The 16,591-nt window shown below is 35.0% G+C and overlaps 1 protein-coding gene across 1 annotated transcript in view; it reads right to left on the bottom strand.

The window, feature by feature from the left end:
* Positions 1–13,406: 13,406 nt before the first annotated feature.
* LOC108284794 (beta-casein-like) overlaps positions 13,407–16,591 on the bottom strand; it is a 6,198-nt gene continuing 3,013 nt past the window's right edge. Inside the window, exons 2-4 of the mRNA XM_017501679.1 lie at positions 15,070–15,621; positions 14,447–14,488; positions 13,407–13,743 (exon numbers count right to left, since the gene is read on the bottom strand). Coding sequence (XP_017357168.1) covers positions 14,483–14,488; positions 15,070–15,621 — 558 coding nt within the window. The 3' untranslated portion in view covers positions 13,407–13,743; positions 14,447–14,482. The remainder of the gene's footprint in view (positions 13,744–14,446; positions 14,489–15,069; positions 15,622–16,591) is intronic.

Here is a 16,591-nt window from a genome sequence, read left to right as displayed (position 1 = left end):
GACTACTGGGTCTGCAGGGAATTAAAGGAGGAGGCAGGCTCCTGTATCTTCATAAAATATATCTCCCAGCTTCTGTCATCAGTCACTTCCCAAAGCACCTGGGGTACTTTGTACATCTTGCTTTGTGAATCCATAGGAATAAATCATCAGTTTAATACATGCATGATGACTCATAGGATGGTAAGAAAGTCATGTGTTTTTTTTGAAACTAAATTGTGATGTAAGACTGTCCTTGAAACTATCCTATAAGGTGAAAGCCTCTATTTTGTAAGGCAGAAATTACTGCCTCAGTTACTATTCTATTATATTCTCTTTCTTTAGTTTTTAAATTTAAATGGAAAAAAATGCATTGACCAGGTTACTGTCTGTAAAGCACATACCACGAATGAACTGAGACCCCATTTAAAGTACTACCTGCAATAGGTTATCACAACTTCACTAAATTTGTAGTAATCCATTGTTATTATCCAAGAAGCAACTGCAAAGACAAATAAGAAAACAGAGTAATATTATAATATGATTCACCACCCTCGTATTATTTTAGTCTTTAACATTCATGTCATTTCCCTATAAAGGCAGTGCTGTTTTTGATTTATTATTTTGTTATAGAAGGAGACATGATAATGATTTCTAGTCAGTCTTTTTGGTCTCCTAACTGCCTACAGCTGTGAGGCAATATGGGAATTAGTTCAATGTATACCTATTTATACTCTCAGGCTGGGCTCCGTGGCTTACGCCTGTAATTGTGCCTGATTAGATATGTGATGTTATAACAGGAACCTTGTCATAGGTCTTTTACTATTCTCTTCATTTAAGGAATATGAATTCATAAACTTCTTCTTATATAGAAATTGGGAGGTCAGAGGATCATTACTTTTTATGATATATCTTGAGCCAGAGCTCTGTTCACCAGTCAGGAATATATTTATATTTTTATATCAAAAATCACCCTGATGTTATCTTGATTAATTTTTTTCTTTGAGAGATGATCATTAGCCTCAAACAGAAATGACTTCTGATTTAACCGTTTCTCATCAAATAATTATTTATCTCTAAAAATTTTAGCTACCACCGTGCTTTAGAGGTTTACCTGCCATCATCTTGGTATGAAACCAAGCTCAGCTGTTTTCACCTTTTCTACCTCAAAAAGGCAATTTCAATTTCTGTGTGCCTCTCACTGGAGTTCTTAGTCAACTACGCTTGTGCAGAAAATACTTTTTAAAGTTTATTAGGGGCGAATAGGTGAAATGATAGTCATCTATGCTTTGCCTATAAACACAAGGATGTGATGGGTAATTAGAATTAAAATACCTATCTACACATGTTTCTGAAGGTTCTGTTTTCATTATGGCTAAAAATGCTCCTGTAGAGCCTCATTTCACACATGAGTAAAATAAAAAACGTTGCGAAAAAACCATGATGCTAATAGTGAACTGAAGAATACATGCCCCACCCCGCTTTCCACTGTTCTTTCAAATCCATTTTTGTCATTCAAAAATACAAAATCCAAGGCTAATCCAATACTGGGACTTACAGAAAAAAAAAAAAACTAGATATGTGGATTCATGTGTAAAATCTCCTGATTTTTATGTTGGCAATTTTTTTTAATACCCAATGTGCAATCCTCCTCTACTTAAAGGACTAAAGTTCACTGGCCAGATTCAGCTCCTAAAACACCAGTCATATACTCTGCTATACATTCAGGGAAGCCTGTTCTAAGTTTTTGTTTGTTTGGTTGCTTGGTTGGTTGGCTGTACTTTGTATTTCCAGTCAACTTGAATTTTGTTTATGGTGAAGCAATAATAAAGAATGGGAAATTAAGGAAACCATTACCAAAACTTAACAAACAAATTATTATTTCATCATGAAAAAGAGACGCAGTGGGAAAAATTCAGAAACATTTTAGAGTGAAGTATTCACTAATACTTCCATCTACTTCAATACATACTTGGTAACTGGGGCTCTACTCTCCTAATTTTCACAAGACCTACCGAGTTTGTGAATTCATGTGTTATTTTAATGGTTATGACAGAATGTATGTGCCCCCTCTACATCCATATGTTTAGGACCTAATCCCCAATGTGATGGTATCTAGAGGTGAAGTTTTGGGGAGGCAATTAGGTTATGAGGGAGTAGCCCCTCTGAATGGAATTAGTGCCCTTAGAAGAGACACCAGAGAGATAATCTCTTTCTCACTGCTTTGTGAGGATACAGCCAGTAGACAACTGTCTGCACACCAGAAAAGGATCCTCATCAGATACTGGATCTTCCAGTGCCTTGATCTTGGCCTTTCCAGACTCTAGAACCATGAAAAATAAATTTCTGTGGTTTAATCTATCCAGTTTATGTTATTTTGTTATGGCAGAGCAAACTGACTATAACATTAATTGTGTGATTCAAAATCTCAGTCTCAGATTGTTTTTTCAAAAATTTAAGTTCTATAGCTATAAACAGTGAAAGATCTACTAGTATAGAAACATTATATACAGGAATTGGATTTGATGTTGTCAGGGATCTCATAGTGCCAAGTGACAGAAATAAACTTTATCTCTAATTGACAAAAACAAGAAAGGAATTTATTAATTTATGTCATAAAAAATTACCAAAGTATAGTTCAATTTAAGAGCTTGAAGGTGGGCACCCCAGTGTATAATGTTCCCCTCCCTTTGTCCATGTGTTCTCATTGTTCAACACTCACTTATCAGTGAGAACATGTGGTGTTTGGTTTTCTGTTCTTGAGTCAGTTTTCTGAGAATGATGGTTTCCAGCTTCATCCATGTCCCTGCAAAGGACATGAACTCATCCTTTTTTATGGCTGCATAATATTGCATGCTGTATATGTGCCATGTTTTCCTTATCCAGTCTAGCATTGACAGGCATTTGGGTTTGTTCCAGGTCTTTGCTGTTGTAAACAGTGCCACGATGAACACACGTGTGCATGTGTCTTTTTCATAGAAAGATTTATTATTGTTTGAGTATATACCCAGTAATGGGATTGCTGGGTCAAATGATATTTCTATTTCTAGATCCTTGAGGAATCACCACACTGTCTTCCACAATGATTGAATTAATTTACACTCCCATCAACAGTGTAAAAGCGTTCCTATTTCTCTACATCCTCTCCAGCATCTGTTGTCTCCAGATTTTTTAATGATTGCTATTAGAATTGGCATGGGATGGTATCTTAAAGTGGTTTTGATTTGCATTTCTCTAATGATCAGTGATGATGAGCATTTTTTCATGTTTCTTAGCCACATAAATGTCTTCTTTTGAAAAGTGTCTGTTCATATCCTTTGCCCACGTTTTGATGGGGTTGTTTTTTCTTGTGAAATTCTTTTAGTTCTTTGTAGATTCTGGATATTAGCCCTTTGTCAAATGAGTAGTTTGAAAAAATTTTTTCCCATTCTGTTGATTGCCAGTTCACTCTAATGATTATTTCTGTTGCTGTGCAGAAGCTCTGAATTTTAATTAGACCCCATTTGTCTATTTTGGCTTTTGTTTCCAATGCTTTTTCTGTTTTAGTCATGAAGTCCTCTCCCATGCCTATATCCTGAATGCTTTTGCCTAGGTTTCTTCTAGAGTTTTTATGGTTTTAGGTCTTATGTTTAAATCTTTAATACACCTGGAGTTGTTTTTGTATAAGGTGTAAGGAAGGGGTCCAGTTTCAGCTTCCTGCACATGGCTAGCCAGTTTTCCCAACACTATTTATTAAACAGAGAATTCTTTCCCCATTGCTTGTTTTTGCCAGGTTTGTCAGAAAGCAGATGGTTGTAGATGTGGGGCTTTACTTCTGATGACTCTGTTCTGTTCCATTGGTCTATATCTCTGTTTTGGTACCAGTACCATGCGGTTTTGATTACTGTAGCCTTGTAGTACAGTTTTAAGCCAGGTGATGTGGTGCCTTCAGCTTTGTTCTTTTTGCTTAGTATTTATTTTTCTATGCTGGCTCTTTTTTGGTTCCATACGAAGTTTAAGGTGGTTTTTTCCAGTTCTGTGAAGGTCTTAGGTAGCTTGATGGGGATAGCATTGAATCTATGAATTACTTTGGGCAGTATGGACATTTTCATGATATTGATTCTTCCTAACCATGAACATGGAATGTTTTTCCATCTGTTTGCTTCCTCTCTTATTTCCTGGAGCAGTGGTTTGTAGTTCTCTTTGAAGTGGTCCTTCACATCCCTTATTGGTTGTATTCCTAGGTATTTTATTCTCTTTGTAGCAATTGTGAATGGGAGTTTGCTTATGATTTGACTCTTTGTTTTTCTATTATTGGTGTACAGGAATTCTTGTGATTTTTGCACATTGATTTTGTATCCTGAGACTTTGCTGAAGCTGCTTATCATCTTGAGATTTTTGGAAGAGATGATGGGGTCTTCTACATATACAATCATGTCATCTGCAAATAGAGACAACTTGAATTCCTCTTTACCTAATTGAATACTCTTTAATTTCTTTTCTTGCCTAATATAGGCATGGGAGAGGACTTCATGACTAAAACACCAAAAGCATTGGAAACAAAAGCCAAAATAGACAATACCATGTTAAATAGAAGTGGTGAAGAGGGAACACTTGTCTAGTGCCAGTTTTCAAAGGGAATGCTTCCTGTTATTGTCTATTCAGTATTATATTGGCTGTGTGTTTTTCATAAACAGCATTTATTATTTTGAGATACATTCCATCAATATCTAGTTTACTGAGAGTTTTCATCATAAAGGCTGTTGAATTTTGTCAAAGGCCTTCTCTGAATCTATTGTGATAATTATGTGGTTTTTGTCTTTGGTTCTGTTTATGAGATGGATTATTGTCCACGAGAACTTTCCCAACCTAGCAAGGCAGGCCACCATTCAAGTCCAGGAAATAGAACACCACAAAGATATTCCTCAAGAAGAGCAACCCCAAGGCACATAATCATCAGATTCGCCAGAGTTGAAATAAAGGAAAACATGCTAAGGGTAGCCAGTGAGAAAGGTCTGGTTACTAACAAAGGGAAGCCCTTCAGACTCACAGCGAATCTCTCAGCAGAAGCCCTACAAGCCAGAAAAGAGTGGAGGCCAATATTCAACATCCTTAAAGAAAAGAAATTTCAACCCAGAATTTTACATCCAGCCAAACTAAGCTTCATAAGTAAAGGAGAAATAAAATTCTTTATGGACAAGCCATTGCTGAGAGATTTTGTTACCACCAGACCTGCCTTTCAAGAGCTCCTGAAGGAAACACTAAACATGGAAAGGAACAACCAGTACCAGCCACTGCAAAACTGTACCAAATGGCAAAGACCGTCAACACAATGAGGAAACTATATCAACTAGCAGGCAAAATTCACACATAACAATATTAACCTTAAATGTAAATGGGCTAAATGCCCCAATCAAAAGACACTCTTGCAAATTGGATAAAGAGTCAAGACCCATCAGTGTGCTATATTCAGGAGACCTATCTCACATGCAAAGACACACATAGACTCAAAATAAAGGGATGGAGGAAGAGTTACCAAGCAAATGGAGAGCAAAAAAAGCATGGATTGCAATCCTGGTCTCTGATAAACTGACTTAAAACCAACAAAGATCAAAAGAGACAAAGAAGGGCATTACAAAATGGTAAAGGGATCAATACAAGAAGAAGAGCTAACTATCTTAAATATGTATCCATCCAATAGAGGAGCACCCAGATACATAAAGCAAGTTCTTAATGACCTACCAAGAGACTTAAATTCACACACAATAATAATGGGAGATTTTAACACTCCACAGTCAAAATTAGACAGATCAGCAAGACAGAAAATTAACAAGGATATCCAGGTCTTGAACTCAGATCTGGACCAATCAGACCTAATAGACATCTACAGAACTCTCCACCCCAAATCCACAGAATATACATTCTTCTCAGCACCACATTGCACTCACACTAAAATTGACCACATAATTGGAAGTAAATCACTGCTCAGCAAATGCAAAAGAATGGAAATCATAACAAACAGTCTCTCAGATCACAGTGCAATCAAATTAGAACTCAGGATTAGGAAACTCACTCAAAACCACAGAACTACATGGAAACTGAACTACCTGCTCCTGAATGACTACTGGATAAATAATGAAATGAAGGCAGAAATAAAGATGTTCTTTGAAACCAATGAGAACAAAGGCACAGCGTACCAGAATCTCTGGGATACATTTAAAGTAGTGTCTAGAGGGAAATTTATAGCACTAAATGCCCACAAGAGAAGTGAGGAAAGATCTAAAATTGACACCCTATTGTCACAATTAAAAGAACCAGAGTTGCAAGATCAAAAAATTCAGAAACTAGTAGAAGACAAGAAATAACAAAGATCAGAGCAGAACTGAAGGAGTTAGAGACACAAAAAAACCTTTCAAAAAATCAACAAATCCAGGAGCTGGTTTTTTTTTTTTTTTAAAGATCAACAAAATAGATAGACCACTAACTTCACTAATAAAAATGAAAAGAGAAGAATCAAATAAATGCATTAAAAATTATAAAGGGGGTATCACCACCAATTTCACAGAAGTACAAACTACCATCAGATATTACTACAAACACCTCTGTGAACATACCAGTAAATCTAGAACAAATGGGTAAACTCCTGGACACTTACACCCTCCCAAGACTAAACCAGGAAGAAGCTGAATCCCTGAGTAGACCAATAAAAAGGTTTGAAGTTGAAACAGCAATTAATAACCTACCAACCAAAAAAAAGTCCAGGCCCAAATAGGTTCACAGCCGAATTCTACCATACATACAAAGAGGAGCTGGTACCATTCCTTCTGAAACCATTCCAAACAATAGAAAAAGAAGGAATCCTCCCTAACTCATTTTATGAGACCAACATCATCTTGATACCAAAAGCTGGCTTAGACGCAACCAAAAAAGAAAATTTCAGGTCAATTTCTATGATGAACATTGATGCAAAAATCTTCAATAAAATACAGGCAAACAGAATGCAACAGCACATCAAAAAGCTTATCCATCACGATCAAGTAGGCTTCATCCTGGGGATGCAAGGCTGGTTCAACATACAGAAATCTATTTGAGCTTTTATAATTAAAAAAAAAATTCTCTCTTGAAGAATAAATTTCAATGTCTTCCCATTTGCAAAAGTTGTTTTCAATAATTTCAATAAAACTAAGTTTTCTAGTGCTTTATTTGATAAATAATTTGAGCCAATATTTCAACTAGTTTTTTAACAAAATCCAACCAAAATCTGGTGCCTTTTTATATTAGTTTCCTGGGGATGCTATAACAAAGAAATATAAAATAACTGGGAAAAAAAAGCCATAAATTCATCCTCTCATATTTTGGGAGGGTAGAAATCTAAAATCAATGTGTTGACCATGCTCCCTATGAAGGGTTTAAGGAAGAGTCCTTCCTTGCCTCTCCCTACTTCCAGTGGTTGCTAGCCATCATTGGCATCCCTAAACTTGTATCTGTATTTTGTAGCTGCATCATCCAACTTCTGCCTCCATCTTCATATGGCCATCTTTCCTCTGTGTATGTGTGTGCACAGATTCTCCCATCTTTCCAATTTTTTTTTCTTTTTTGAGGCAAGGTCTCTCTCTGTCACCCAGATTGGAGTGCAGTGGTGTGATTCTGACTGACCACAACTTTTGTCACCCAGTCCCCAGTGAACTTCCCACCTCAGCCTCCCAAGTAGCTGGGACTACAGGTGTGTGCCACCATACCTGGCTAATATTTGTATATTTTGTGGAGACAGGGTCTCACCATGTTGCCCAGGCTGGTCGCAAAGTCCTAAGCTCAAGTGGTCTAGGGAGGGTCGTTCTCCATGATTTGCGCTATTTGTACATCTAGAACATACTTGCATGACTCATTACAAGAAACCCTGATAATAAGCAGTTTTTAGCTTCCTGACATTGTGGTGATTTGAATGATCTCCACTGGTAGACTGAGAATTGTAGATGAAGCCAGCACTGACAATGATTTTTTGCTTGACCAAACATTACTCAGGCTCCTATACCTTCAAGGCCCATCTGTGTATTTCCTTGTAAAATCCAGTTTAAACAAAGAATCTCACTGAGTCAGCTTAGCAAGCATTCCCCCATGCTTGATATGTGATTCTCTTCCATATCTAATCAGGTTTCTTATGCCCCACAATATCCCAGGTGATGACATATTGGCCTATTCTCAACAAGAATCCTGTTAGGTCAGTTTAGGCAGAATCCTCCTGACTTCTGTTGTTTTCTCTTAGAAATTTTTAATTCACTAACAATCACTCTGCTTCTTGGCTATAAATTTCTATTTGTTCATGCTGTATTTGGAGTTGAGCCAAATCTCTCTTTCCCACTGTAAAATCTCATTGGAATGATCCCTGTACCTATCTCAATAGTTATAAAGTTTTCCTGACCATGCTTTAATACGTGTCATTGAATAACCATTTTCTTTACCAGCACATACTTGAAGAAAGTAGAACAATTAGTCACACGGTATGCAGAAGTATATTTTATATTCCCTAAAACATAAGGCTGGTAATGTAGGTAGAATATGCCTGCATGGCTAGCTCATACTGCTGTATGAGCCTACCCAGTATTTTATTGATTGTCTTTCTTACTGATTTGAAGTTCTTTACATATTTTAGATACAAGCATTTATAGTTTTGACAAATATTTTCTCCCTATCTCTGTCTTGCCTTTTTAGTCTCTGAATGGCTTCCTATAATTATCAGTTCTTAAATGATGTCAAATTTTCAATAATTTATGTATGACTGGTGCCCCTTCCTATTGTTACTAAATATTTTCTAAATCCAAAATAGTAAAGATATTTCTCTGTTATCTCTTGGAAGCTTTATTGTTTTACCATTCACACTTAGATCTGTTATGCATCTTGCATTGATTTTTGTGTATCCTGTTAGGAAGGCATCAACATTTAATTTCTCCATAGGGATATCCAGTTGGCATCTTAATCCACTCAAGTTACTCAATCAGACACTGATATTATTCAAACTGGGCTTCAGTGAGATTTGTCCATTTTCAGTTCAACTTTACTGGTGAAGTATATTTTTCATCAACTCAGCAAATATCTTGGGAATTTTTCTAGTATCCCTCATCCTTGGCAGCTCTCAAGTACAATTTTGATATCCTAAGTCTGTGGGTCAGCTTCTCAGGCTCTTAGTTTGTGCTCTCATTATTGCAAAATGCCTAGCATTTAACAAAGGCACCAATGCTGGACTTGTCTTTAGGAGATATTTTCTTCCTCCAGTCTTACAAGTACTTTTTAACTTACCAGTTCCCTAGTGTCTTCAAAAGACATTTTTGAGTATTTAATCCATATTTTCTAGTTTTGCTCACCATAAAGCTTGGTTTAAATAATCAACCTTATATTTTCTGAAAATACCTAGTCCCCCAAGAAAAGATTTTGAATGAAAGACTGAATTATTTCATCTTCTTATTTCCTATGACGTACTACAACTTTTAGGAAGGGTAGGTTGCCCCTTGATTCTCAATTTCAGATACACATTTTTCTAGGACTCAGATAGTACTAAAAATTTTAGTAATAAAACTTAATAAGAAAATATGGTCAGTTTTTTAAACTTTTTATTTTGAAACAATTATAGATTCACAGGAAGTTGAAAAGAAATGTATATGGAAATCATAGTGTATATATCATATGAGATTGATTTTTATTACCCAGCATAATTTTCTTGAGATCCATTCATGTTGTTATATGTACGAATAGCTTTTTTTTTTTTTTTTTTTTTTTTTTTTTTTTTTTTTTTTTTTTTTTTTTTTTTTTTTTTTTTTTTTTGTTGCTGCTAGTGAGTAGTATTTTTTGATATGATGAGTAGTATTTTATGGTATGAATGCTCCATGTTTTTTTAACCACATACACATTGAAAAACATCTGAGTATTTCCTAGTTTGGGGCCAGTATGAATAAAGCTTTTGTAAATGTTTGTATACTGGTTTCTACCAAAAAGTTTTAATTTCTTTGGGGATAAATGTGCAATTATACAATTGTTGAGTTCTCTGTTATAATTATGCTTAGTTTTGGAAGAAATTGTCAACTTGTTTTTCAGAGTGGCTTTAACACTTTACATTCTTATCAGCCATGGATAATTGGCCTGGATTCTTTGCATTATTATCAGCATTTGGGACAACTACATCTTTTTACCCACTCTAATAGGTTGGCAGTGATATCGCATTGTAATTTCAATGTGCATTCCATGATGGCTAATAAGTTGAATATCATCTTTTTATGTGTTTACTTGCCAAATGTAGATCCTCTTTGGTAAAATGTCTCATAGTGCCTTTTGCCAAATTTCTAATAGATTGTTTATGTTGGTAATTTTTTTAAAGTTTTCTAAATAATATTCTATATGTAATTCTTTTATCAGATGTATGATTTACAAATATGATTTTAGAGCCTGTAATTTGTTCTTTCGTCTTCTTAACAGGGTGTTTTTTGTTGTTGTTGTTTCTAATTTTGATAGGTTCAATTATTTGGGTTTTTTTGTATGGATCTTTTACTGTGTATGATGTCATTTGGTGTCAAAGGACTCTGCCAACTTCTAAGTCACTAAGTCACAAAGATTTTCTCCTTTTTTCTAAAAATTTTATGGTTTTCCGTTGATCAGTTTAAAGTGAATTGTTTACAGTGAGAGATTGAGGTTATTTTAAATATTTGCCTGTGGATGTTCAATTGATGTAGTGTTATTTGCTAAAAAGTCTCTTCCTACTTTGTAGAACTGCTTTTTCACCTTTGTCAAAATTTAATTGAATATATTTGATATGCCTATATATGGATTTACTATAAGTTTCTGAGACCTGTGGACCTCTCTCTCTCTCTACCAGTAATCACACCATCCTGATTACTATAGCTATAATGTATGCATTAACACTGGAAAAAGTGATTTATCTTGTATTTTCTTCTTTCTCAAACTTGCTTTAGCTACTTTAGGGCCTTTCTTTTTGCATCTTAACTTTAAAATAAGTGTGTCTATGTCTTGAAAAAAAAAAGGAAAATTGTTTAAACTAGAATTTCCAGATAGCCCTTGAAGGTATAGGAGCAGAAGGGGCAACAGAGAAGTCAGTTTCGAGGCCATGATAGTATTTTAGAAAGAGATGATGATGATGAGTCAGTACAAACTATTAATGGGGGAGCTACCAAGCAGTGAAGAAATTCAACATAATTTCCTAGGTTGAAATTTTTATACTCATTGATAAATGGATAAGCTGTATTAATTTCCTTGTGCTACTATAATGAAATATCATAAGCCAAATGACCTAAAACAACAGAAATTTGTTTTCTCATAGTTTTGGAGGCTCAAAGTTCAAACTAAAGTGTTGCCAGGCACATGATCTCTGAATAACTTCTGGTGCTGCCAGAAATCTTGGGTATTTATTGGCTTATAGACGCATCACTACAATCTCTGCTTCTGTCATCACATGACATTCTCTCCTATGCGTCTGTCTGTGTCTCTTCTTATAACAGTAACAGTCTTGTTGGCTTAAGGATCCATATTACTCTGTTATGACCTGATCTTAACTAATTGTATCAGAAATTGACCTACTTCCAAATAATGAGCTTCCAGAAAGACATGACATTTTGAGGGACGCTATCCAACCCAAAACAAGGATGAAAGAAGAAATCAATGGTGCCTTTAAAGTTTTTTAATTTTGATGACAGAGGAGTGTGGAGCTATGTATTGATGTGGAGAAGATTGAGTAAAGATCACGCTGGGGACTGGATTCAGATTATGAGCTATGCTAGGCAATGTCAGGTATGAGATTTTTAGTTAGATGTGGAGATCAAGAAGGCAGTTGAGTGCATGAGTTTTGAGTTCACAAAAGAAATAAGTTTGGAGATATAGGTTTGGAAGTCGTTAGCATAAGAATATACTTAAAGCCAGGGAACTTAACAGGATCAGCCAGGGTAAGGCTAACCCCTAGAGTATTCCAAACTTTAAGGATTTGGAAAAGGATAAAATACAAGAAGGGAGACTGAGAAGTGGTTCGTGAGTTAAAGAAGAAACCAAGGGTTCAACACCTGGCTATAGTGTGAACATGCAGTGTTTGATTTTCCGTTCTGGGTGTGGAACAATGAGAACACAGGGACACAAGGAGGGGAGCATCACACACTGGGGTCTGTTGTGGGGGCCAAGAAAGGGACAGCGGTGGGGGGAGGTCAGGGAGGGATAACATGGGGAGAAATGCCACATGTGGGTGACAGGAGGTGGAGGCGGCAAACCACTTGCCATGTGTGTACCTAATGCAACAATCCTGCATGAACTGCACATGTATCCCAGAACCTAAAGTACATTTAAAAAAAAAAAGAAACCAAGGGTTTATTAGGTTAAGGAATTCCAATTAAGAAATGAATTACATTTCAAGGAAATAAAGATGATAAATTCTACCAAATAACACTGAGAGATTGGGTAAAATGAACACAAATCAGCATTGTGAAAATTATTGATAACCTTGAAATGAAGTGGTTTCGGTGGGGGACAAAATTTGATTGGAATGGGTTAATAATAGAATAAGATATAAGATATGGAAACAGCACTATGGATATTTTTGTATGACGATATAAAGTTATCTAAATAATTGGAAGAGGGTTGGAGGTACAGTGTTAAGGATGCAATTTTGTTCTTTAATGATGCAAGGTATGATAGCATAAGCAGGTCTTCCATGATGCTTATGTTAATAGAAGGCAAGGGAAACAATGGAAATATAAGAAAGATAGGATAATTGATAGACATCAGTCACTACATAAACTCAAGAAGATATAATTGAATGTACAAGTGGAGGAGTTAGTGTAGAAAGATAATCACAATAAACAATTACTTCACAGTTAGAATTAATGGCTGTCAGAGTTTCACATGCCCACTTTCTGGCTAACACCACATTACCCAGTTCATTTTGATTTGTTAGAATGCTTTGGTACTCTGGTGTAAGCAATGTCAGCAATGTGGAGCAATAGGGATCATCTACCATGTAGTATACAGGACACTAACCATGTTTCTAAGATGTGATCAAAACTTCAGTAAAATTCTTCGCACTGACTATTTTATCCACCTGGAATGAAAGCTCTTACAGCATTACATAGTCACCCTCTGGCAAGTTATGTTTCAGATTTCACATTTAAAACTTTTTTCCCAGGGTCACCACAAAATTTAACATCTAATGCTGGATCATTTTGAAAGTGAAACGCATAGCTACAATAATGACACTGGAAAAATAGACATAAACCAAAACTTTCTATAGCAAATGGGGTATAAAACCATACTTTTTATCTTCCACTTTTTCATATCTTTTAATATTCAATTCAAAACATTCTAATTTCAAAGCATTCTTCCAAGATTATTTTGAACATTAATAACAACTCAAAGTTAACGTTAAAGAGACCAACTTGGTTAGAAAAAAAAGACAGAACAACTTAAATATGCTTCAGGATAATTTATTGAAATGACTGGAAAGGAAATAGATTCTTAAAGAAATAATAATAAGCACAACTCCAGAAACAATTTTTATGCATATTTTGATATGTTTATAGCATTTCCAAATGAATACTGAACTTCTGTGGTACTAGTTGAATTAATATTCGGAAAATGTAAACAGCTCATGAGTCAAAATGCAAATTAAATGAAAGACATATAATATATTAAATAAAGAAAGAAATAAAGCTCCATTTTTTCATGTAAATTCATTCAAACATACTTAATTTGGGATAATACAATACAAAGATGGAAAAGACATCACATTTCCAGTCTCAGTCAATTCTGTGAAGTAGAGAGCAAATATATGATTAGTTGTGTTATAATATGTGACTATTCATCTATCTTCGTTTTTAACTTTGGTGTGACTAATTCACAAAAGAAATTTTATTACAAATATACTTTGTTGTAGTCGGGAGGCATATAAAGTTTGTATATACCCAAATGTTAGCTAACATGAAATTGTTTCTGTAAAATTTCTATTCTTTCATAATCACAAAAGTCTTTATATCTTAAAATTGCAATGCTATTCTCTCCTCTTTTTAATCTTTACACTTAGAGTAATTTTGACTCATGAATTAAAAGACAATTTTAAGTAAATACAAAGTTTATGAAGGCGAGGTTAGAAATAAAAATGCAAGTAGGTTTTTGACAAAAATGCAAATGAATTTCCATAAAAATAAAATAAGACACATATTCTGTTTTTCCTGAAAATAATGATAATCAAATGTAAGTATACAGGCCCTTGAAAGCAAGCCAGTCAAGTCTGTCAGTTGTACATAAATAAAATTAAAGTTATTTGAAATGCAAAAGGTAATTTCAGTTCAGTAAGTGATAGTCAACCATTGAAAATAAGGTGATAATTAATTTGAAAAATTTCTTGCATGTATGGAATTTTCACTACCTTGGACTTCTCTAGGATAATTAAATGTAGAAAGATATCATGTGTAAAAATGATCAATTTAATCTCCAAACTCCCAAAACTTACCAAAAATGAGGAGGGAACATTAACTTTGAAATCCTCTTAGACCTTAAAAAAAATAAACAAATACAAATACATCAATAATTGACCTCTTGGTAAGAAAACTTGCTTAAGAATGTTGTAAGTAGAGAAATAAGCATCTCGATCTTTTGACTTTATATATACTTATAGCAAAAACAAAATGTGAAGTAGAGCATGTGTGAAACAGATAGAATTTTTTTTAGCATTTTTGTTCCCAATTCAATAATATTATTAAATTTAATTCCAGCTTTTGTAAGCCTTAATTACTTTATCTAAATGAGAATTCTCAACAGACTAATTAAATCAGAAAACATCAAATAGTGTTTTTTTGTTTTGTTTTGTTTTGTTTTGTTTTGTTTTGTTTTCCCCAACACTCAATTTCCTCTACACAGAAAACCAGAACAATTATATCAGAATCTCTGGGTAGGCATAGGCATTGGGATTTGCAAGGGAATATTTCTCCAGGAGATTCTATTGTATAGGTAGGCATTAAGGATCACTTAACTATACTTTTTTTAAAAAATTCATTTACTGTACATTTATTCTTTCATTCTACCATCACATACACATCTCAAATGAAACAGCAAAGTCAGTAAATTTGGACTTACATTAATGGGCTTCTGAACTGGGGCAAATGGCTGAGACACAGGGTAGATTTGGTGGGTGGGGTCAAGTAAAAGTTCTGGATTGACCAAAAAGGCTGCAGCAGGCACATCTCTCTGAGGGTAGGGCACCACTTGCTGAGGGATGGGCTGGGCTTTGGGCTGAGAAACAGACCACAGGGGCTGAGGAGGAAGCGCAGGAGTCTGAGGAGGAAGTGCAAGAATTTGAGGAATAGGCTGAGGGACCTGGTGCATCATGGGCTGGAACAGAGGCAGAGGAAGATGCAGATTTTCAAGAGCAGTGAGTTTCAGGAGTTGAGGGTGAAAAACGGGCATCGTTGGAGATTTAAGGATGGGCATCACTTTGTTCTTAGTATAGACAGTGTCTTTAGCTTTAGAGACTTCCATTATTTCAGGCTGAGGGACAGGTAGCACCACAGCAGGCTGAGCAAGAGGCAGAATGCTTTGTGGAAAGAAAGGGTAAGGGATAGGCTCAACGAATGGATAGATTAGAGGCTGTGGCTGGAAAGAGGACTGGATTTTATCTTGGTGTCCATCCTGGAAAGAAGGAAAAAGAATCGTTCAAGTCCTTGCTTCAGCTATAATTGCCATTCATAATGAACTGATTTCTCTCTTTAGACAGTGATAAGTGAGTAAAAAGAGAGGAAGAAAATCTTTCACTTATTTTGATTAAGAAATTATCTTGAGTCATGTGAAGAAAAATGAATAAAATGTTTGTTAAAAGATTTTAATCCACTCACTTTATGAGTAACTACACAGGCCAGAGTGAAATCAATGCTTGGATATTTCAGAGACTTTTCTTTTACCTTTTCCTGAATTGCCTGGATAGCTGTAGCTGTACACTTTGGTCTTCAGAGAGCATTTACTTTTCAACACAGTTGTGCCAATAATAGACCAAATTCTTTTCATATAGTGAAAAGAGATTGATTTAAAAAGACTTAGAGGGACAATTTCAAGGTTTATTTTTGTTCTGGTTTGGTTTAATGAAAAAGAAAATCAGTCTTAATTTGTGGCTAATCTCAGGAAGTAGTTTAACAGGGACCAAATTCTTGCATTTCTTCCCTTGGGAGAAGATGGTTTTCTTGAGTCTTTCAAGAGACATCGATATTTTTACTTAAATTTGATTTTGAAAATAATTTATGTGAGCACCAAACAATTCATTGATACACAAAGCAACTGAAAATTGTAACTCGGTAAATACATCACGATAAATGTGATTTAATGAAATTCAGGATTTTGTGTTTTCCTTAAGGGAATAAAGGCAATATGGCACTAATTCTACATAGATTTTTTTTTTTACCAGCTGTATACACCCTGTCATTACCATACCCACCTTGAGAATAAGAGGATCATAATTAGCAACCTGGAAATATTCCCATTAATGTGCACTTACTGAAAACAGATATACCATTAGTAATATCATTATGTATTTAGTCTATATTCTAGAAATTATGAGTTTTAAAATGTATGGATATCCTAGAAAACATATTGACTATATCAATGTTTA

This window comes from Cebus imitator, unplaced genomic scaffold (assembly GCF_001604975.1).
Source record: "Cebus imitator isolate Cc_AM_T3 unplaced genomic scaffold, Cebus_imitator-1.0 Scaffold283, whole genome shotgun sequence".
In the NCBI taxonomy this organism is placed as follows: Eukaryota; Metazoa; Chordata; class Mammalia; order Primates; family Cebidae; genus Cebus; species Cebus imitator.
Note: the sequence above shows the minus strand (reverse complement) of the source record. Positions and strands in the feature narration are given on the sequence as shown.